We start from the raw sequence: 22018 nt of genomic DNA, 5'->3' as shown, positions 1-22018 counted from the left end.
CACCATCTGCACTCACGTTGATCATGGCATTGGATGTTATCCTAAAGAGTGTGGCTCGTTCATTGACCTGTTTGATCTTTTCATTGCTCTCAGCAGGCAACTTCAGTGACTCTAGCTCACTGAGGGAACGCTGCAGAGCTGTGCCATGCTTAGCTATCAAGTCATTGCACGTGCTCAAGTCCTCTACTTTGCTGGAGAGGGTCCGAAGGGTATTCTGCAGCTCAGTCTTGTCAGTTTGTGAGACAGACTCTTCATCTCCTGATTCATCTGCAGGAACGAAAAGAAAGGTTACATGAATCCAGAACCAGGAGTAAGAGTTGGAACCCTACCTACTCTGTCCAGAAACAAACCAACATTCCTCATGCTGTGTGCATTCTGACTCACTGAAAACTTGCCATTACCAGATGGTTTCTCTACAGTGTGGTGCACAGATCACCTGCACCACAAACACCCTAGGTCCTTCTCAAAGGGGCAGAGTCTCTAGGCCCACCCCTAGAGACTCTGATTTAGCTGGTGTGAGGCAAAGCCCAGGAATCTGCCTTTCTAATAAGCTGCCCAGGTAACTGATACACACTGAAATTTGAACACCACTGACCCACAAGACAGAATGGAAAAGCTGAAAGGCTCTCGGAATTGGGAATTAATTACTGAGCTCTTTAACTCTAGCTTGAGGATTCCTATCTAGTCCAAGCTAACTATTATTGCAAATCCACTAACATCTGATAGGTGACTGATGGGACCTGTATTAAATGAGTTGAGAATCACAGTCTAGCTCTTTGTAGACAAAGTCCACATCACAAAAAAGGCCATCAATTTGTCTTCTGAGAGCTCAGAAACTTCATGACTAAAGCCACCATGAAAATAATGCAAAAACTCACTTTAAATAGCTCTCCAATAATAAGTCAAGTATAGAAGCTATGTTGTACCTCTCATACTCAACATTTCATAACTGCAAACTGGTTTTCTAGCAGTGTCACTTCCTTTGGAGGAGCTAACATCAACACTAAAATCAAAGCAAGAAAAAAAAAAAAGATCTGTCCTTTATGCTAGACAGAGAGACAGGGCCAAAGTCAAAATATAACTTACTACCAAAGATTTACAAACCAATGAATTCTCCTTTCACTGATGAATGAACATACAGTATGGGAAATGACAGGGGATAAGATAACAAAGTCAGCAGGTGACCATCTTGGTCGATGCTAGGTAAACAAGCTCAGTATGATTAAACTATCAACATATCAGGGGAAAATCCTACCATTTTCCTTGAAGAATAATCAAAACATAACTTGATTGCTCCTTTTAGTTAACTAATGCAGCAAAATGAAGATTTTTCATAGAAAATATCACATATACAGTTTTTGGCAGTCTACTAAAATTGTTTCAGCTTAACTAACAAAGGGTTAGGTAAGAAGATATCAGGAGAAAAAGCATGAATAGCTCCAAATTGTGAGGTATAATACTCCCAAGACTGACCCAGCAATAAAATAATTATTTCTCAAAATTTTAAGGTAGCCAATTAAAAGGCAAAAGAACAACTGTTATGCCTCTAGGACAGAATTTTTCAACCTTGGCCAGATAATTCTTTGTTTTGGCGGCTGTTTGGCATAGTATAGGAGGTTCAGCAGCATCCCAGGCCTCTACTTTCTAGATGCCATAGCAGCTCCCTCCCTTCAGCTGTGACAACCAAAAATGTCTCCAGACATTGCCAAATGTCCCTTGGGGAAGAGAATCAACCCTGGTTGAGAACCATCACTCCAGCAGAAATACTGCATGAAGATGAGAAGCTTGAGACATCTAGGATATAGGTGATAATCAAATGACACAGCCTAACGATGACAAACAAAATCTGTGCATAAAAGGGGCAAACAGAAAGTTCCCCAGGCAGGTGTTCTTTGCTCCTGACCTGACTCTGCCAGCATCTTCACAGCTTTGGCCTTGGCCAGTTCCAGGGCCGTCACCCAGCGCTGCCGCTCAACTTCTGAACTAGCTTTCAGATGGTAGGTCTGAGCGCCCCCATTGGAAATAATGAAGTTGCAGGAGTCCTCCACAGTGATGTTGGCTGTGGCGAGGTTGATGGTACCACGGCAGGTATGTCTCATTTCTGCCTTTGATCTGCAATAACAAGACAAAGACAAGTTAAACAGAAAGTTGATGGTTTATTCTTTATCACATTCCATTTCTTTTCATAACTCTGAGCTCCCCGAAAATATGCTCGTCTTAGGAATCAGCAAGTTCTGGTCCCTCAAATGGGTCCCTAAAATTCGAGAAACAATTAGTAGGGATTTCCTTTCAGAGCCTATGGTATTGTTTCTGAGTCAGATTTTCTTTTTTTTTTTTCTTTTTGCATTGCTGTCCCTCTTACCATTTTCTTTTTAGAAATAGGCTTTACAGGCCGGGCGCTTGTAATCCTAGCACTTCGGGAGGCCGAGGTGGGCAGATCACCTGAGGTCAGGAGCTCCAGACCGGCCTGACTAACATGGTGAAACCCCATTTCTACTAAAAATACAAAAAATTAGCCGGGCATGGGGGTGTGCACCTGTAATTCCAGCTACACAGGAGGCTGAGGCAGGAGAATCGCTTGAACCCGGCAGGGGGAGGTTGCAGTGAGCTGAGATCGCACCATTGCACTCCAGCTTGGGCAACAAGAGCGAAACTCCGTCTCAAAAAAAGAAAGGAAGAAAGAAAGAAAGACGGAAAGAAAGAGGCTTTACTGAGGTATAACTACATGCAATGTTAATTTAGCAATTTTAAAGGTACAACTGAATGAGTTTTGACAAATGTACACAATTGTGTAACCACCACCGCAATCAAGATGTAGAACATTTCTATCGTCTCAATAAGTTCCCTCATGCCCTTTTGCAGTCAGGAATTATCTTTCACTTAGCAAGTTATAATTATAAATTGCCCTATAACCTCATGCAACAGTCTCATTTCCTAAGAATAGCTCCATTTTATATATACCAAACCATCTTGCTCCTGACTGTAACTCAGCCCAAATGAGAATTGTTACACCATGCTTAAAATTATATTGCAGAAGTGTAAAAAAGCACACTTAAATGTTTAGAGTATGAAATATTGGCTATGGTTCAAATGATATGAAATAAGATTAACTAGCTTTCTGGGGAAGTAAAAAGGAATCACCAAGTGTTTTAATCTTTCTGGAAAATGTTCATTCCTAAGGTCCACCATACTCTACTGGTGGGAACTCCTAAGCCGTCTATTAATAGCTAGGAAAGATTCAGCAGATCTGCTCTCAGAGGCCTGGGTGTAAAAATTTTCCCGATCTCTACTGACTGACAGTTCTATTAATAGACTAACTTTTGAACTTTACAGCATTACTTGGTGACAATAAGCTATAAGACACTTCACATAAAACACCAAGCTTCACATAAAATATCAAGCTTCTAGCACAATCGAGTGTCTAACACAAACGCTGTCATTTCCCTACCACCCGCTGGTTATGCCCAGGAACCTGCACGTTGAGACTGCAGTTTTCCCTGTACAAATTGGAATACAGAGGTCAAAGTCCTTTGCCAACTGCCACAGTACAAAACAGAGCCATTTCCCTTTTAGTGGAGTTAAGCAGCCAAACACACCTGGCATATCCAGAATTCCTGCATGCCAGAAATGGCACGCACCCCATAAGATCTGGTATGTCTGAGAAAGTCTGGAAGATAGGTTTGTTGTTGTTCAATTTCTCACATGAACTGTTCTTCCTTCCTCAAATGCACACATGAGTAGTATGGGAAGGCCAGAGGGGTCTCAATGGACTGGGCCATTTTCCATCTCCTGCACCTGCTACACTGTAACATGAATCCGTTTTTTCTATTCTTACCTCCCCACCCCCAAGCTTCAGTTACATTATGAATAATGCAGGCTGAATTACAGATGCACAGCTGACAGGCCAGCTTGCTATGTTCTCTACTCCAAGGATACTACTTGGACCTTCTTCCACATTCCTCCTTATTGGAGCTTTTCACAAACCACTTCTTAGGAATCTCTTCTGCCTGGGTCATCATTGTAAACTAAAGAAGTTTCTCAAATTACAAAAAGTCTGTAGCAGTTTAAAAAATACCAAGGAACTCTGGGAGTAAGGCAGGCTTGATCTTGGAGCTCTTGCGTTTGGGCAGATACACTTATGATTATAAATGATTAGTGCGGAAGCTGGAAAGACACAAATCTCAGGGTACAAGAGAGGTTCTTCAGGCACTACAATATTAGGTGGCATTTTCTGACCAGAAAGTTCTTCCCTGAAAAAGCTAGCTGAAATAGTAATTCAATCTCTAGAAGCCAGCCAGGAAAACTAATACTATGGCCTGTCACGATGTTTCTGGGAGAGCTGGGATTCCATATAAGGTTTTAAATAATGGGACATCTAAGTAACTGGGTACGTAAGGAAGCCCAGGATAGGTAAAAAGAAGGAAATGGTTTGCCAAGGCCTATTAGGACAGCTCATCCGAGGATGGGTCTAGGAAGTACACAATCCCACTTAAAAGGAAAACAGTATTTTGGAAACAGTATATATAAGAAACTGCAGGTTTTGGAGGTATGAAAAGCAGGAGGAATGACACTTGTCTAGGTAATTCTTGGAGGAAGATGAGGACCAGAAGAACCCTGCAGGAAAAAATAACTGCCAGTATACTTGATAGGAAGTATTTCAGTGCAATTTTGAGGGTAGTGCACAGATCGATAACTCTGGATCCCGCTGGTTTGTTTATGGCTGGGACCGTCTAAGTTGGCTAGGGCAGGCCTATGGCATATTTCCCAATATGTGGTTTGGTGTGTTTGGGAAGGAGTTGTATCTGTACTCAGACAGGTACCACTAGCTCTTGTAAGGGAGAAAAGTGGTAACAAATACTTAAAGAGACAGCAACATATAAGTTATTAGTGTCTAAGATCACTACTGATCAACACAAGTACTGATCAAAGAATCCACTGGCCTGGAAAGTGGATCTGGTAAGAACTTGGATGAGAAATGACCACACATGAAGGCCCTGGGGTGATATACAATTTTTGAAAACGCAAAAACAGTAATATTGACTTGCTACCCAAGTCAGGATATAAAGCAATTAAACATTAAAATGATGGTCAATAATAACAGGAAAACATGAACTTGAATGAGAGAAAAATCTGGGGAAATTAAAATTTTAGATTTGTAATCTAAGTTTAAATGGATGGTCCTGGATAGTTAGAAAGGGTTAGAGTTAAAATCATTTCTGAATACAGTAATGCAAATGAAATATACAATTATTCACAACTGTTGATAAAGCAGTGAGGATGAGCTATCTAACGCATTTTGCCGTGTAAGAGGACAGGTAAGAAGAATGTGTTCCTGCCAACAACCTCCAATTCCCACCTTCAATTTCTCCTCAAAATTCTCTAAGAGCCACTACAGTGGAGTTAATGGAAAAGAGACTTGTTCAGCCTAACTCTCCGGGTGGCAGAATGATTCCTGGTGAAGGAAAAGAAATATAGAGTGAACTGCTCTTCAACATCAGTGTTTTCGGTCTCAAAGAGGATGGTCTCTGGAAAAAAGTATTTCCATTGGAATGTCATTAAGCAAAATATCCCTTAAAGGAGATTTTTATACTTTTTGCATAAAATACACATAGTAAGCATGATCCATAAAATTACTCGCTATTGATAAGCAATTATCTCTGTAACTGACTGATTCATTTAACACTAACCTGAGTTTTAGGTTAGATTAGTGTGAACAGAAGTAGTTTCAAATCCCAACTCCTCCAAAACCTTGGGAAAGTTGCCCATGCTAAGTCTGTTTCCCTCATCAGTAAGATGGGAATATTTCCCAATTCCTAGGGTTGTTGCTGGGAGTCAACAAAATACTGTAACGAAATACTGTATATAAGACACCTAGACACCTTGTGAGCCCTCAGGAAATGTCTACGCCCTGTCCCCAAATCACCTATCTTAACTCCTCTATCCTTTTTAGCCCCAAAGCATGCTATGTGATGGCGATGGCCAAGTTATAAGTCACCATAAATATATATTAAACAGTCCAAAACACCTTGTTGAACAGAAGTAATCATACCAAAGACATGGATTCTTCTTTTAATAAATGTTAATCCCAACTAACCAAAAAATCACAGAAATACTGGGTAAAACACTTAATCATTTCCACGGGAGGAAGTGGGGCAAGCAAAAATAAAAGCAGCACTGGGGTGCACATCTCCATTCTGGGCTGTCCAGAGGCAAAAGCGTATGCAAAGTCTTGGAGAGATAAGGCAGAAAGGGGACGGAATACCAAAGCCACCCAGTGTGAGTGATGCCCTTGTGTCTCAATGTGAAGGAAGCAAGGACGGGCACATCAAGAGCTACGAATAACCTTGAGTTTTGGAGACTGGGCACTGACAGCTAAAACTTGGGACTTCCAATGTAAGTTCCTTGGGAGGAGTGCCTCGGGTTTGCTCTGCTGTGTTCCCTTAGTACCCACACCAGTGCCTTGCTTGCAGAATTAATAATTGCACCCACGTGCTGGTGGAAATATAATGGAAGAACAGACGCTCTCCAAACAATTGCTGACTGGAAAGGCCGGGAGTGAAGGGAAGATAAGGCACCAAGAGTGGGTAACCCGAGGGAAGGTGAGGTGTAAGTCCAGGGGCTTTTCACTTCGTGACAGTGGGGTCCGACCCCCGGGCTGTCAATCCGCACAGATGACGAAAAGGGGCCTGGGGCAACCCTGGCTGCGGTGCCAGCTGGCGGTAATGCCTGCGCTGGGACTGTCGGCAGCGATGGGAGAGGCAAGGTGAGCGACGGCGCCCCGGAAGCAGTTACCTGTAGTAGCTCAAGAGCCCGTTGCTCAGCACGAACCACCGCCGCTGGTAGCCTTTGATATAATTGGTCCATTTGAAGAGCCAGCCCTCTCGAGCCGAGCCCGAACCCCCAGCGCCCGAGCCGCCCGAGCCCCCAGTCGGCGGCGCAGGGGCCGGGCCAGCTGCCGCCACTCCCCCGGCCCCCGGGCCTCCCGCCGCCGCCGCGACCACAGTCCCTGACGCGGCCCCGGAGCCTGGCCCCGCGTCTCCGCGGCCGCCGCCTCCTCCCACCACTGGGGGACCGGCGCCGCCGCCGCCAAGTGCTGCAATGGCTGCCGGGCCTGGCCCCACCACTCCTCTCAGCTCCGTCGCCGCCATGAGCCGCCGCCGCCTGGAGATACAGGACCGGAACCGCCTACGAGAGCCGCCGTCGCCTCCCGGAGCGCCCCACAACGCTACCGCATCAGCCACCGCCGCGCAGCGTCCCCGCCCCGCCAGGCGAGCCGCGGGGAGGAGGGCTCGACCGCCGGGAAGAAGGACGTCGATTGGTGCCGCTGAGTGTCACTTGAGGAAGACCCCGCGGACATTGGCATTTCTCTCGGGCCTGTCATTCTACAGCGCCCAGTGAGAGCTTGGGGTGGGACGCGTCCTCCTGGCCCACCGTCGATTGGTTCAGATAAAGGCCAATCAGACAAATGAAGAAGTTCATTGGTGCTTTCCTGAAGTTTCCAGCGCTCAGGGAGGACGGGAGAATGCGGGGTGCCCGGCCAATCTGATCGCCGATTGGCTGGCATTTCCGCCACTCATTTCAGTTTATGCTCCTGTCACTGCCACGTCACCCCCTCCCATCACTCTTCTCATCATCCTTTTCCGCCCTTATGGATTGGTGGTTGGTATCAGCTGCTCCCCATTTTCTACCATTTACTGAACGAGTTGAGGAAAAAGGGAAGGAGTCTTGTCTTTACATCGTCATTTTCTTTTTTTATTGGTTAGCACCTATGCCACTCACGTGGTGGAGAGGCGAGGCAATAGTTGGAGATGATTGGTTCTGAGAATTGGCTGTGAAAGCGGCATTGCTGACCAATGAGAGATACTTAATAAGAGAGGGGCAGGCCGGGGCAACCAACGAAATCCGAGAAGAGCGCTTGGGGGCGTGTCCGCCTGTTTCAGCCTTTGGGAAGTTGGTGGGAGGTGAGAGTGACTCGGCCTCTTAAAAGCGTTCTTTTGACATGGGTGTGTTGTCGTGTTCACGTTTTCTGAATTAAGACCTTTGTAGCTTCTTAGGAAGAACCTGGCGGACAGAGTAACTCTCGGCAGTCAGCCCCCGCCTGAGGTTCCCTTTAAGGACGCCTTTCTAACTCGAAGCTGGACACCCAGATTCCAGGGCTGCCCAGAAGTAGCTTCTCCAGCCCCTTCCTGGATCAGTGGTCCCCCTAGTTCCCTTCCCTGTTTGCTCGTTATCGCTCCACACCGCTTGTGTCTTGATTCTAGACTGTCGTATGCCTATACTAATTCTGTCCCTTTCAGAAGTAGATTCGCGAGGACCTGACTTTATGTGTCTCTTCCAGACCTAAAGGCCCTTGGTCTTAGCATCATAGGTGCCATGTAATGCTTTGGACAGAAAATCATTACTTTTTTTGTATCTTTAAACTGATATATCGTAGTTGTACATATTTAACTTTGGACAGAAAATTATTTTTTGTATGTTTAAACTGATATAGTTGTACATATTTTCAGGGATACATCTGGTATTTTGATACACGTATTCAATGTACAATTATCAAATCAGCGTAATTGGGATATCCATCATCTCAAACATTATCTTTGTGTTGGGAACATTTTCTGCTATGCCTTCTCTTGTAGCAGGAAATTGTTATTTTTGATCAACTCACTATTCACACATTTGTGAAGATTACAAATTCAGTAACTAATGTAACATTTAGATGTAAGCTCTTGTTGCAAATGTAGCCCAAAGCGCTGTACTTTGGGGAATCTAGCATCTGTTACATTTTGCTAGTTTGAACAGGCAATAGAAATAGCTATTAGATACTGTAAAAGAAATTGACTTTCTTTGCCAATGTGCTTCCCAGTGTCAATAAATTAAAGTATCCTTTTTTAGAAAATGGTTTCAAAAGAAGAGCAGTATTTATTGAATTCTGGAGAGAGAATGCTCTTTAAAAATCTGCAATTTTTACTATCAGGGATCATTTCTATAGCTCATTACTTGTGAATTTCCCTGAATGTGTAGAGCAAAATAAAATCTGCTGTTAGATGTAGGCTATTTGGGATTTTTTTTTTAATCGAACTAGAGTTAATCTATTTAGGCTTGAGTCCTGCTTTTGCTACTTACTGGGTCTATGCCTTTGAGAAAGTTATTTAAGCACTCCAAGTCTCAGTTTCCACTTCTATTAAACAGGAATAAAACCTCACAGGGATGCTGTTGTGATTAAGTGCGTTTGAATGTGTTTGATCAACTGTAGATAGCTACAAACATGTGAGTTGTGTTGCCAAACACATCTCACAGGTTACTTGCCATCACAAAGGAGAAACATACTTTTACAACAGGGAGATCTGGCAGTCCCCACCTTAACCCAGTTATCCAATTTAGTATCAGTAACCCTTGGACAACCAACATTTTTATGAGGTTCCCAGTGTGCTGCAGCACGAAGTATACAGCATCACTTAATGGTGTTTTCTTGCCAAAAATACTGAAAGTGAATCTTATCAAGGCTTTGGATCTAAACTCCAGTTTACCGGGGCTGGAGGAACCAGTTGAACCATAACCCCAAGGAGATAATCAGATAAATCAAGAACGTGAAGCATTCTACAAACAACTATTTTATAGAAGATAAGACATGAAGATCAAGGAAAATCAATGTCATAAAAATGGTCATGGGTGATTGTTCTAAATTTGAAAAAAAACGTAAAAAGATACAATCAAATGCTTAATTGGATTCTGGTTCTGAAAAAGCAGCCTTTTAGACATTTTTGAGACAATTGGGGGAAATTTGAAATGGTATTAGATGTTGTTAGTTATTACATTTGTTCATTGTAATAATGGTATGCTGGATATGGGGGAAAACATCTTTACAACTTGGAGAAACGTAGGAGTGAAGAGTTATGATATCTGTAACTCTCTTTGAAATGGTTCAGCAAAAAAGAAAGATAAGAGACCAGTCTGGGCAACATAGTTAAACCTCTGTCTCTACCAAAAACAAAAGCAAAACAAAACAAAAAATTAGCTGGGCATGGTGGCCTATTCCTGTAGTTCCAGCTACTTGGGAGACCGAGGTGGGAGGATTGATTGAGCCCAGGAGGTCGAGGCTACAGTGAGCTGTGATTGTGCCAGTGCACTCCAGCCTGGGTGACAGAGTGAGGCCCTATCTCTCTGTCTCTCTCTCTCTCTCTCTCTCTCTCACACACACACACACACACACACACACACAGTCAAAGAAAGATATATACTTTGAAATGCATACACACACATCTATCTGTCTGTCTGTCTACTTCCTTTCCTACCTATCAAGCAAATATGGCAAAATGTTAATTGTTAAATCTATGTGGTAAGTATATAGGTGTTTACTATTATTTCTACTTTTATTGTATATTTGGAATAATAATTTTAAAAAAGGTTTTGAAAGGCTAGTTTGACCTACTGTTGTTACCTAACACTGCCTCCAGAATACAGACCAGAATTCTTGGCCTGGCAAATGAGACCCACGACAATCTGATGTCACCTCTCCTTTCCAGTTCTTTTTTTTTTTTAGACAGAATCTCACTCTGTCACCTAGGCTGGAGTACAGTGGCACTATCTCAAGTGATTATCCTGCCTCGGCCTCCAGAGTAGCTGGGATTACGGGCATGCACCGCATGTCCAGCTAATTTTTATATTTTTAGTAGAGACAGGGTTTCACCATGTTGGCCAGGCTGGTCTCGAACTCCTGACCTCAGGTGATCTGCCTGCCTTGGCCTTCGAAAGTGCTGGGATTACAGATGTGAGCCACCCAGTGGTGGCTTTGAAATGCATACACACACATCTATCTGTCTGTCTGTCTACTGCCCTCCCTACCTATCTATCAAGCAAATATGGCAAAATGTTAATTGTTAAATCTATGTGGTAAGTATATATGCTCACACCTGGCTTGTCTCTTTTGTACTGGTGTACTGTGCGCTCCAGTTAAATTGATCCACACATCTTTTTCCACATTCACCCTACACTTTCTCAAATTGATGCCTTTGTGTGTACTTTCCCTCCATTAAATGCCCAGTGAACTCCCTCCACAGAATTTCCTCGGATTTTCCTGGCTAGAAGTAATGCCCCTTCCTCAGGAATTGCCGAGTTTCCTGTGATGTTAATTGTCTTGCCTTATAATTATCTATGTTTCAATCATATCTCCCCTACTAGAGGGTCAATTTCTCTAATGTGTAACCTGTATCTATTTCATCTTTGTTTCCCCTGTGACAGCACACAACCTAACATATTCATCTATTTAACAAATACTTATCAAGTATCTATTATATGTCTTCAGGCCTGAGCCAAGTCTTAGGGACAAAGTAGTGAATGTACAAATAGGCTCTGGCTCCTCGTGAAACATAAAGGATCTTAGGGATATACACAGTATTTGTAGTGAAAAAATATGTACAGTAATTATACACATATGCACAGTAATATGGAGGACAACAGGTGTAACCTGTTTCAAAAAGGGATAAACTGTTTAAGCTGCCATCTGGGAACTGGGGAGGAGTAAGCAAAGGAAATAAATCAGTCTTTCTTTTCCTTTTTTTTCCTCCGTAGCTAAAATCAGTCATTTTTCTGTGAAGGCCTGAAGAAGAAAAGAGAGGAAGTAACTGAGGTGAGTACATAAGGCATGGAGAGTGAAGACCCCAAAGGGCTGTAAGACCTCATAAGGAGTTCAAGTTTTATTCTCATTGCAACAGGAAGCAATCAAAGGGATTAGGGCAAGTGACCCCAATTCATTCATTCTTTGTGTCTTTGTTTCTTTCTCTCTCTTCTTTTCTTTTCTTTCTTTCTCTCTTTTTTCTTGACAGGGCCTTGCTCTGTCATCTAGGCTAGAGTACAATGGTGTAATTATAGTTCACTGCAACCTTGAACTCCTGGGCTTAAGCAATTCTCCTGCCTCAGCCTCCCAGATAGCTAGGGCTATAGGCATGCACCACTTTGCCTAGATAATTTTTATTTTTTGTAGAGACAGGGTCTTGCTATGTTACCCAGGCTGGTCTCAAACTCCTGGCCTCAAATGATCCTCCCGCCTCAGCCTCGCAGTGTTGGGAGTGGAGCCACCATGCCTGGCCTCAATTCTTGTTTAAAATGATCACTGGCTGATGTGTGGAGTCACAAGAGTGGAGAGGGACAGCAATTAGGAAACTTCTACCATCTTTTTTTTTTGAGATGGAGTCTCGCACTATTGCCCGGGCTGGAGTGCAGTGGCGCCATCTCAGCTCACTGCAACCTCCACCTCCCAGGTTCAAGCAATTCTTCTGCCTCAGCCTTCCAAGTAACTGGGATTACCGGCACCCACCCGCATGCCCGGCTTATTTTTTTGTATTTTTAGTAGAGAAGGGGTTTCACTATGTTGGCCAGGCTGGTCTGGAACTCCTGACCTCACGTGATCCGCCCGCCTCAGCCTCCTAAAGTGCTGGGATTATGGACCTGAGCCACCATGCCTGGCCTTCTACCATCTTTTAGAAGAGAAATATTGATGACTTGGTTGAATGTGGTGGAAACAGGAATGGAGAGAAGTGGATACATTCCAGATATATTTGGAGATATAACTGATAGGACCGGGCACATGATAGTGATTCAGTTAATGCTTAATATGTGAAATAATTACAACTTTTAAAAATTGGTGTTTTATTTTTCTCATGAAGTCATTGTTCTTATCCCTATGTCCAGTCAGTAACAAAAAACTGGATGATCTTTTATGCACCCCTTTCTCTACTGGCCTAGATTCTTGTGCATTCTTCTCACTTTTAAACTCGTCTGTTTGCCTTTAGTCTATCTTCCAGAATTCTCCTCACAGCTGCCAAAGGGATCTTTTTTTTTTTTTTTTTTTTTTTGGTACAGGGTCTCTTCTCTGTCACCCAGGCTGGAGTGCAGTGGCACAATCTTGACTCACCGCAACCTCTGCCTCCTTGGTTCAAGTGATTCTTGTGCCTCAGCCTTCCAAGTAGCCGGGACCACAAGTGCATGCCACCACGCTCTGCTAATTTTTGTATTTTTTGTAGAGACAGGTTTTTGCCATGTTGCCCAGGCTGATCTTGCATTCCTGAGCTCAAGCGATCTGCCTGCCTCAGCCTCCCAAAGTGCTGGCATTACAGGCGTGAGCCACCACGCCCAGTTGGATTTTCTTAAAATAGTCTGTTCTTAACTGAGTTTCTTGCTCCGTAATCCTCAATGACCCCCCTCTGGTCTATAGGATAAAGTCCTGATAGCTCACTCTGCCATCTAAGGCCCTTCCCTACCAGGTCCTAATCTTGCTTTCCTGTCCCACTTTTTACAACTCTTTTCAGTCCATACTGGTTTACCTGCCAGACACCAAAATATTGGACATTTTTGCTTTCATGATTTTTTTACATAGACTCTATGTTTTTTTAGAGCAGTTTTAGATTCACAGCAAAATTGAGCTGAAATTATAAAATTACATGCACAGCCTCTCCTACTATCAACATCCAGAGTGGCATAACTGTTAAAATTGATGAATCTACACTGACACATCATTATCTTTTTTTTTTTTTTTTTTTTTTTGAGACGGAGTCTCACTCTGTCGCCCAGGCCGGAGTGCAGTGGCCAGATCTCAGCTCACTGCAAGCTCAGCCTCCCGGGTTCAAGCGATTCTCCTGCCTCAGCTTCCCGAGTAGCCGGGACTTCAGGCGCCCACCACCGCGCTCGGCTAGTTTTTTGTATTTTTTAGTAGAGACGGGGTTTCACCATGTTAGCCAGGATGGTCTCGATCTCCTGACCTCGTGATCCGCCCGTCTCGGCCTCCCAAAGTGCGGGGATTACAGGCTTGAGCCACCGTGCCCGGCCTGACACATCATTATCTACCCCAAACCTATAGTTTATATTAGAGTTTATTTGGCATTGTACGTTCTATGGGTTTTGACAATGTATAATGACATTTATCCAGGATTATAATATCATACAGATTAGTTTTATTGTCCGGAAAAACCTCTCTGCTCCACTTCTTCATCCTCCTTTTTCCTTAACTCTTGGCAACCAGTGATCTTTCTACTGTCTTCATAGTTATGCCTTTTCCAGAATGTCATATAGTTTGAATCACACACATACAGTTGTCTTTCAGTATCCATGGGGAATTGGTTCCAAGATTCTCTGCAAATACCCAAATCCACAGATGGTCAAGTCTGTTATACAAAATAGTATAGTATTTGCATATAATCTATACACATCTTCTCTTATACTTCAAATTATCTCTAGATTACTTCTAATACCCAATACAATATAAATGCTATGTAAATAGTTGTTATCCTGTATTATTTAGGGAATAATGACAGGAAAAAAGTCTGTACATGTTCAGTACAAGCACAAGCATCTCTTTTTGGGAGAATATTTTTGATCCTTGGTTGAATTCATGAATGCAGAACCCACAGATATGGAGGGCTGACTGTAGTTTGAAAAGAAATCTTTTAAAAATTGGCTTCTTGCCGGGCGCAGTGGCTCACGCCCGTAATCCCAGCACTTTGGGAGGCTGAGGCAGGCTGATCACAAGGTGAAGAGATTGAGACCATCCTGGCCAACGTGGTGAAACCCCATCTCTACTGAAAATACAAAAATTAGCTGGGCATGGTGGTGCATGCCTGTAGTCCCAGCTACTCAGGAGGCTGAGGCAGGAGAATCGCTTGAACCCGGGAAGGGGAGGTTGCAGTGAGCCGAGATCATTCCACTGCACTCCAGCCTGGGCGACAGAGCGAGACTCCATTTTTAAAAATAAATAAAATAAAATAAAATAAAATTGGCTTCTTTCACTTAGTAGTATGCATTTAAGTTTCCTCTATGTATTGCATTATATAGATGTACCACTGATCTTGACCACCTCACTTCAAATCCTGTTTTGACTAAGTGATGCAATCTTGGACTGTTTACTTAACCTCTCACCAGTTTCCTTATGACCATACTAACAGCATCTGTTCTCAAAGTTTTGGGAAAGGATTAAATAAAAATACATGAAATGTGTCTGGCATATGGTAAATCATAAATGCTGACTGTAATTACTAATTATGCAAGACTATCTTTGTAGCACAATGTAACTAACCCTAAGGGGACCCACACGTCTTTCTTGAGGGCATTAGACGTACCATAGAAAAACCCGGAAATACTGGGACTTTATGTGAGGTTAAAATGGATTAATATAATGAAGGCATGCCAGCTTTTATTGACTGTTAAGCACTTTCACAAATATCAATTTTTTGTCATAATCCCACTTGTTCTATCTCCCCTTTTACAGGGAGAGAAACTGAGATTCATGAATAAAGTAACTTGCAAAGGTGAAGCTAACACTCAAACACAGATATGAATAGGGCTATAGTCCCTAATATTACTTGTGCCTTGGAATCATTTTTAAAACAACAACAATTTGAGGTGCCGGGTGCAATGTCTCATGTCTGTAATCCCAGAATTTTGGGAGGCTGAGGTAGGCAGATCACTTGAGCTCAGCCTGGGCAACATGGCGAAACCCCGTCTATACCAAAGATACAAAACATTAGCCAGGTGTGGTAGCTCATGCCTGTGGTCCCAGCTACTCAGGAGGCTGGGGGAGGCTCTCTTGAGCCTGGTAGATAGAGGCAGCAGTGAGCCAAGATCATGCCACTGCACTCCAGCCTGGGCGACAGAGTGAGACCTCGTCTCAAAACAAACAAAACAATCCAAATAAGTTAGGAGTCGAGATGTATTATATTTTCTGTCATCAAAATTAAACCAAATGTCACAGAAACCCTTCTGTTTCACAACTGATAATCATGCTTTGCACTTCACAGAGAAAATGCAGGCTCCCAAAGTGCTAGGACCACAGGCCTGAGCCACCATGCCTGGCCAGACATAGACTTCTTTCTCCTCCTTTGTATATGGTTTATTACCTTTTGCCCTAAGGTGGCTGCTAGAGCTTCTAGAATTCCCTAGAATTTGTCATAACTTAAAATTCAAGGGTGGGCACAGTGTTTCACCTTTGTAATCCCAGCACTTTGGGAGACTGAGGCAGGCGGATTACCTGAGGTCAGGAGTTCAAGACCAACCTGGCCAACATGGTGAAACCCCGTCTCTACTAAAAATACAAAAATTAGCTGGGCACAGTGGTGGGTGCCTGTAATCCCAGCTACTCAGGAGGCTGAGGCAGGAGAATTGCTTGAACCTGGAAGGTGGAGGTTGCAGTGAGCTGAGATCGTGCCATTGCACTCCAGCCTGGCCAATAGAGCGAGACTCGATTTCAAAAAAAAAAATTAGCCAAGCATGTGGCACGTGCCTATCGTCTCAGATACTTGGGAGGCTGAGGTGAGAGGATGGCTTGAACCCGGGAAGTGGAGGGTGCAGTGAGCTGAGATTGCACCACTGCACTCCAGCCTGGGCGGCAAAGTGAGATCCCATCTCAAAATAAAGCAAAATAAAATAAAACTAAATTAAATTCAAAAAAAATTTGGAGGTTGGAATGGTGACTCAAATGAAGTCTTCAGAGACATAGACTCTTCTTTTTTTTTGAGCCAGGGTCACACTCTGTCACTCAGGCTGGAGTGCAGTGGTTCAATCTTGGCTCACTGCAGCCTCGACCTCCCAGTCTCAAGGGATCCTCCCACCTCAGCCTCATGGCTATTTTTTTTTTTTGTATTTTTAGTAGAGATGGGGTCTTGCTATGTTGCCCAGGCTTGTCCTGAACTCCTGGGCTCCAGTGATCCACCTGCTTTGGCCTCCCAAAGTGCTGGGACTACAGGCCTGAGCCACCTTGCCTGGCCAGACACAGACTTCTTTCTCCCCATTGTATGTTGTTTCTGTTATTACCTTTTGCCCCAGGGTGGCTGCTAGAGCTTCAGTTGTTACATCTGCATTCTAAGCAGCAAGAAGAGGGAAGGAAAGAGGACAAAAGTGTAGTGCCTTCCCCTTAGGGAGAATTGTTGGAAGTCACACACAACATGTCTACTTATTCTTTGCGGGATAGAGAAATGGTGGAAAATGATTGTAATCAGGTTTTCTTTGTCTGCCACTCACTCACTGCAATCTTGGACACATGTACATATTCTCTCTCTCTTCTTTTCTTCCTTCCTTCAAACATAAGCCTATTACATTTTAACTTAATTAACTCTTTAAAGAACCTATTTTCAAATAGAGTGACATTCTGAGGTATGGGGATTAGGACTTCAACATAAGACTTTTGGGGGTGGACACAATTTAGCCCATAACATACACAGGATACATATGATATGTGAAAGTTACAAAGCACAATAGTCAAACCAATACTGCTCAATGCACCACTCAGCATAAGAAATACAAAATGACCAGTTTTCTATATCCTATCCCAATACCACTCCCCTAAAGACTTCCAAAAGTAACTGTTGTCTTAAATGTATTTTTTTTCCAACTTTCATTTTGGATTCAGATGTGCAGGTTTTTTACAGGTGTGTTATGTGATTTTGAGGTCTGGGGTATAGATGATCCTGTCACCCAGGTAGTGAGCATAGTATCCAATAGTTTTTCAGCCCATGTCCACCCCTCCCCCCACTTTTGGAAGTCCCCAGTGTCTAGTGTTCCAATTTTATGCCCATGTATACTCATTGTTTAGCTCCCACTTATAAGTGAGAGCATGCAGTATTTGGTTTTCTGTTTCTGCATTAACTCACTTAGGACAATGGCCTCTAGCTGCATCCATGTTCCTGCAAAGGATATCATATTGCTCTTTTTTATGGCTGTGTAGTATTCCATGGTGTATATGCACCACATTTTATTTATCCAATCCACCATTGTTGATGGGGACCTAGGTTGATTCCATGCCTTTGCTATTGTGAGTAGTGCTGAGATGAACATATGTGTGCATGTATCATTTTGGTAGAATGATTTATATTCCTTTGGGTATATACCCAGTAATGGAATTGCTGGGTCAGATGGTAATTCCATTTTAAGTTCTTTGAGAAATCTCCAAACTGCATTCCACAGTGGCTGAACTAATTTGCATTCCCACCAGCAGGGTATAAGCATTCCACAGCCTCGCCAGCATCTGTTATTTTTTTTCACTTTTAAATAATAGTCATTTTGACTGGTTTGAGATGGTACCTCATTGTGGTTTTGATTTACATTTCTCTGATGATTAGTGATGATGAGCATTTTTCATGTTTTTTGGCCATTTTTCTGTCGTCTTTTGAGAAGTATCTGTTCATGTCCTTTGCCCATTTTTAAATTGGAATATTTGTTTTTTGCTTGTTGCTAAATCTATGTTTAAAAAAATTATTCTCTCAGTCACTTTGCCTTTTCAAGGCCCAGATTCATCCTGTAGACCAGTGACAATATGAGGCTCTCTGATAAGTGCTCCCTTTTTTTGTTTATTTCCATCTCCATACAGCAGAGTGATTTTTAAAAGTATAAGTTATATGACGTTTTGTGTTTTTTACTTAAAACTCTGCAAAGATTTCCCATTGCAATAACAATAAATCCCTTCAAGACCCTGCGTGGTCACTCTCTGCCCCACTCCATTCACTCTAGTGACATTGACTTTCTGTGGTTCCTTGAACTCCAACTCATTTTCATCTCAGGGGCTTGGCTACCTGCTTGATTTTGCTTGGGGTGCTCTTCCTAGACCTTTGCATATCTGTCTCTTCTCATTATTCAGATGTCTGCTTGAATGTCACCTGCTTATCGAGGCCTTCCTGGCTACTCTGTCTACAGTACAAGTACATCTCCCCCACTCGAATCACTTTGTTCTTTTCTTAGCACTTATCATTGTAAGTATCCCCCTCAGAATGCAAACTGCACCAGAATAGGGGTTTAGTTTGTCTTTGTCACCACTGTATCTGGAGTCATGTGGGACGTACAAGAGCTTAACTGACTTATGTTATCCAATTGTTCCTGATCTAGGGGTTGTTGTGATAACATGAGTGACAATGTATTTTGAAATGAGTCTTGTACACAGAGATTAATTTATTACATCGAGCTCTATTCTCTGAATAATCTCTTTAAGCTTTGTTTAAGCTTTGTTTGTTTGCTTCTTTCTTTTTCTTTTTTCTTTTTTTTTTTTTTTTTTTTTTTGAGACAGGGTCTCACTCTGTCACCCAGGCTGAAGTGCAGTGACACGATCTCGGCTCACTGCAACCTCCACTTCCCAGGCTCAAGCGATTCTCCTGCCTCAGCCTCCCAAGTAGCTGGGATTACAGGTGCTGCCACCATGTCCAGCTAATTTTTTATCTTTTTAGTAGAGATGGGTTTTCAGCATGTTGGCGGGCTGGTCTCGAACTCCTGACCTCATATGATCCACCCACATTGACCTCCCAAAGTGCTGGGATTACAGGTGTGAGCCACCATGCCCAGCCTTCTCCTCTCCCTTCCCCTCTCCTCCCCTCTTTTCCTCCCTTCTCCCACCCCCTCTCCTCCCCTCCCTTTCCCTCCCCTCCCCTATTCTCCCCTCCCCTGCATTCCTTCCTTCCTTTGTTTTTGTGAGATAGGGTCTCATTTGTCAGCTAGAGTGCAGTGGAACAATCACAGCTCACTGCAGCATCAACTTCCTGGGCTCAAGTGATCCTCCCACCTCAGCCTCCCAAGTAGCTGGGACTATAGGCATGGCCACCATGCCTGGCTAATTTTTTTAAAAATTTTGTAGAGATGGGGGTCTCGCTATGTTTCCCAGTCTGGTCTTGAGCTCCTGGGCTCAAGTGATCCTCCTGCCTCAACCTCCCAAAGTGCTGGGATTACAAGGGTAAGCCACTGCACCCAGCTAAGCTTTTTTTCTTTCTTTCTTTTTTTTTTTTTTGAAACGGAGTCTTGCTCTGTTGCCCAGGCTGGAGTGCAGTGGCGTAATCTCAGCTTACTGCATCCTCTGCCTCCCGGGTACAAGCGATTCTCCTGCCTCAGTCTCTTAAGTAGCTGAGACTACAGGCACAAGCCACCACACCTGGCTAATTTTTGTATTTTTAGTAGAGACAGGGTTTCACTATATTGGTCAGGGTGGTCTCGAACTCCTGATCTCAAGTGATCTGCCCACCTAACTCTCCCAGAGTGCTGGGATTACAAATATGAGACACTGTGCCCAGCTTTGAATTTTAAGTTGGGATTACAGGTGATGGGATTACAGGTGTGAGCCACTGGGCCTGGCCAGCTTTGTTTCTTAATAACAAAACTATTTCATGACCAGGTATTTGTTGGATGCCTGCTAGGTGTTGACTTTGTGCTGGGCTTGTGGAGCTGTGAACAAGATAGACTATTTCTGTATTTGTGAAGCTCCCATATTAATGCAGAGAATTTATGAAAAAACCAATTGCTGTGACAATATATCTAATGTAAAAAGTACATTCTAAAATACTGGGAATGAGGAAGAGTGGAAGCAAGGAGTCTTTTTTTTGCCCTCCCGAGATGATGTTTAAATAAAAAAGACCATAAAGATGCCTGACAGCTGCATCGCTGTGACTCTGATCCTTATATATTGCAGTTGGTCCTGATAATTACAAACTGAATTGCTCCCTTTTTGACATTACTGAGAGGCAATTGCCTAATGTGCTTACCAAAAATGAAGGCATTAAAATCCAGTCAGAAGAGTTTGCAGATGCAATGTTAAAGCCTTGCAGCTTTTCAGCTGCTCCTCCAAAGCACGGGTCCAGGAATAGGAGCCTTCTTGCAGCCAAGACACTAGAAATGGAGCTCAAAACTTAAGGTTTAAATCCCAGTTTTAGTCCTTACCAGCTGGAAGGTCTTGCTGATCTAGTTTTGGTACCGTACAATTATAGTTGCCCATCCTATTTCAAAAGGTTATAGAGAAGACTGAATTGGAATACGAATGTGTTCTTTGTACACTACAAAATAACTATAGAAATGTGACATTGTGAGTTTACCTTTGTTACTGTTAGATGAACAACCGTAACTGAAAAAAAGTATTTGAAGGTTGAATCCTATTAACAGGAGAACAATCAGATAAATGATGGCATAATGGTACACAGTGGAATACTATACAACTATGAAAAAGAACGGGGGACTGGGTACAGTGGCTCACGCCTGTAGTCCCAGCACTTTGGGAGGCCAAGTTGGGAGGACTGAATGAGCCCAGGAGTTTGAGACCAGCCTGGGCAACAAGCAAGACCTTGTCTCTGCAAAAAATAAAATAATTAGCCAGGCATGGTGGTGCACACCTATTCTCCCAGCTATTCAGGAGGCTGAGGTGGAGGTTGCGGGTCTAGTGAGACACGACCACACCACTGGACTCCAGCCTGGGCAACAGAGCAAGACCCTGTATCAAAAAGAAAAGAACAGGGTAGCTCTCTATATACCAACACAGAAAGATGCCCATGATATATTAAGAGAGAAAAAAGTAAAACTATAATTCTATGTATGTATGCATGTGCATGCAGACATCACTTGGAGAATAATACACTAAACTGTTAGCAGTGTTTTTTCTGGGGGGTCAAATTTGAGAAACCTTCCTTTTGTTAGTTATATGCAGATTTGTTTCTCATTTGTTAGAGTAGGGCAATCTAAGTAATTTAACAAATTTTATATTCACAACTGGCAAAGTACATGTGTCACTGATGACCTAGCTCCCTGCTAGGTATTTCACAGATCTCAAGTCTGATTTTGGTTAATATTGCTTTGGAGAATGAACTTGGCTGAACTGAGAGCTTGGAGAGTCATGTTGAATAACAAACGAGCTCCTCAGAACAGCCTTACGTGCAACATTTGCAAAATAAGAAGCAAAGTAGAGGCTGTCATGAGACCTGCAATCTATTCACAACTGTGTTTCTGATGCAAGAAGGAAGAAGGTCAAAATGCTATTAGGTGATTTTAAGATACTGATTTCCCAGACCCAGACTTGTTTCCTAAAAACCCACATGCTAAGTTCTCAGGGACCACAATATTAAATGTATTTAAGCATAGCTGGGAGAGGAGGAAAAATATAAGACCCCTTCAGTCTTCCCAGTTCTGCTTCTCACACAAAGAACTTCACGGCCCCCCAAAAGTATACGGCTGTCAAATTCAGAAAGTTGGCCAGGCGCACTGGCTCATGCCTGTATTCCCAGCATTTTGGGAGGCCAAG

General features: G+C 43.1%; 1 protein-coding gene across 2 annotated transcripts in view; it reads right to left on the bottom strand.

The window, feature by feature from the left end:
• Positions 1 to 7623, bottom strand: part of OSBP (oxysterol binding protein) — a 42403-nt gene extending 34780 nt beyond the window's left edge. The window contains exons 1-4 of one of the 2 annotated variants that reach the window (XM_050758509.1): positions 6793 to 6946; positions 2537 to 2659; positions 1904 to 2112; positions 17 to 267 (exon numbers count right to left, since the gene is read on the bottom strand). In XM_050758509.1, the coding sequence (XP_050614466.1) occupies positions 17 to 267; positions 1904 to 2099 (447 nt within the window). In that variant the 5' untranslated portion in view covers positions 2100 to 2112; positions 2537 to 2659; positions 6793 to 6946. Of the gene's footprint in view, positions 1 to 16; positions 268 to 1903; positions 2113 to 2536; positions 2660 to 6792 lie in introns of both variants that reach the window. The other variant, XM_050758508.1, reaches the window with a different exon arrangement.
• Between the last annotated feature and the right edge of the window lie 14395 nt (positions 7624 to 22018).

This window comes from Macaca thibetana, chromosome 14 (assembly GCF_024542745.1).
Source record: "Macaca thibetana thibetana isolate TM-01 chromosome 14, ASM2454274v1, whole genome shotgun sequence".
Taxonomy (NCBI): domain Eukaryota; kingdom Metazoa; phylum Chordata; class Mammalia; order Primates; family Cercopithecidae; genus Macaca; species Macaca thibetana.
This window is presented reverse-complemented; position numbering and strand designations above follow the sequence as displayed.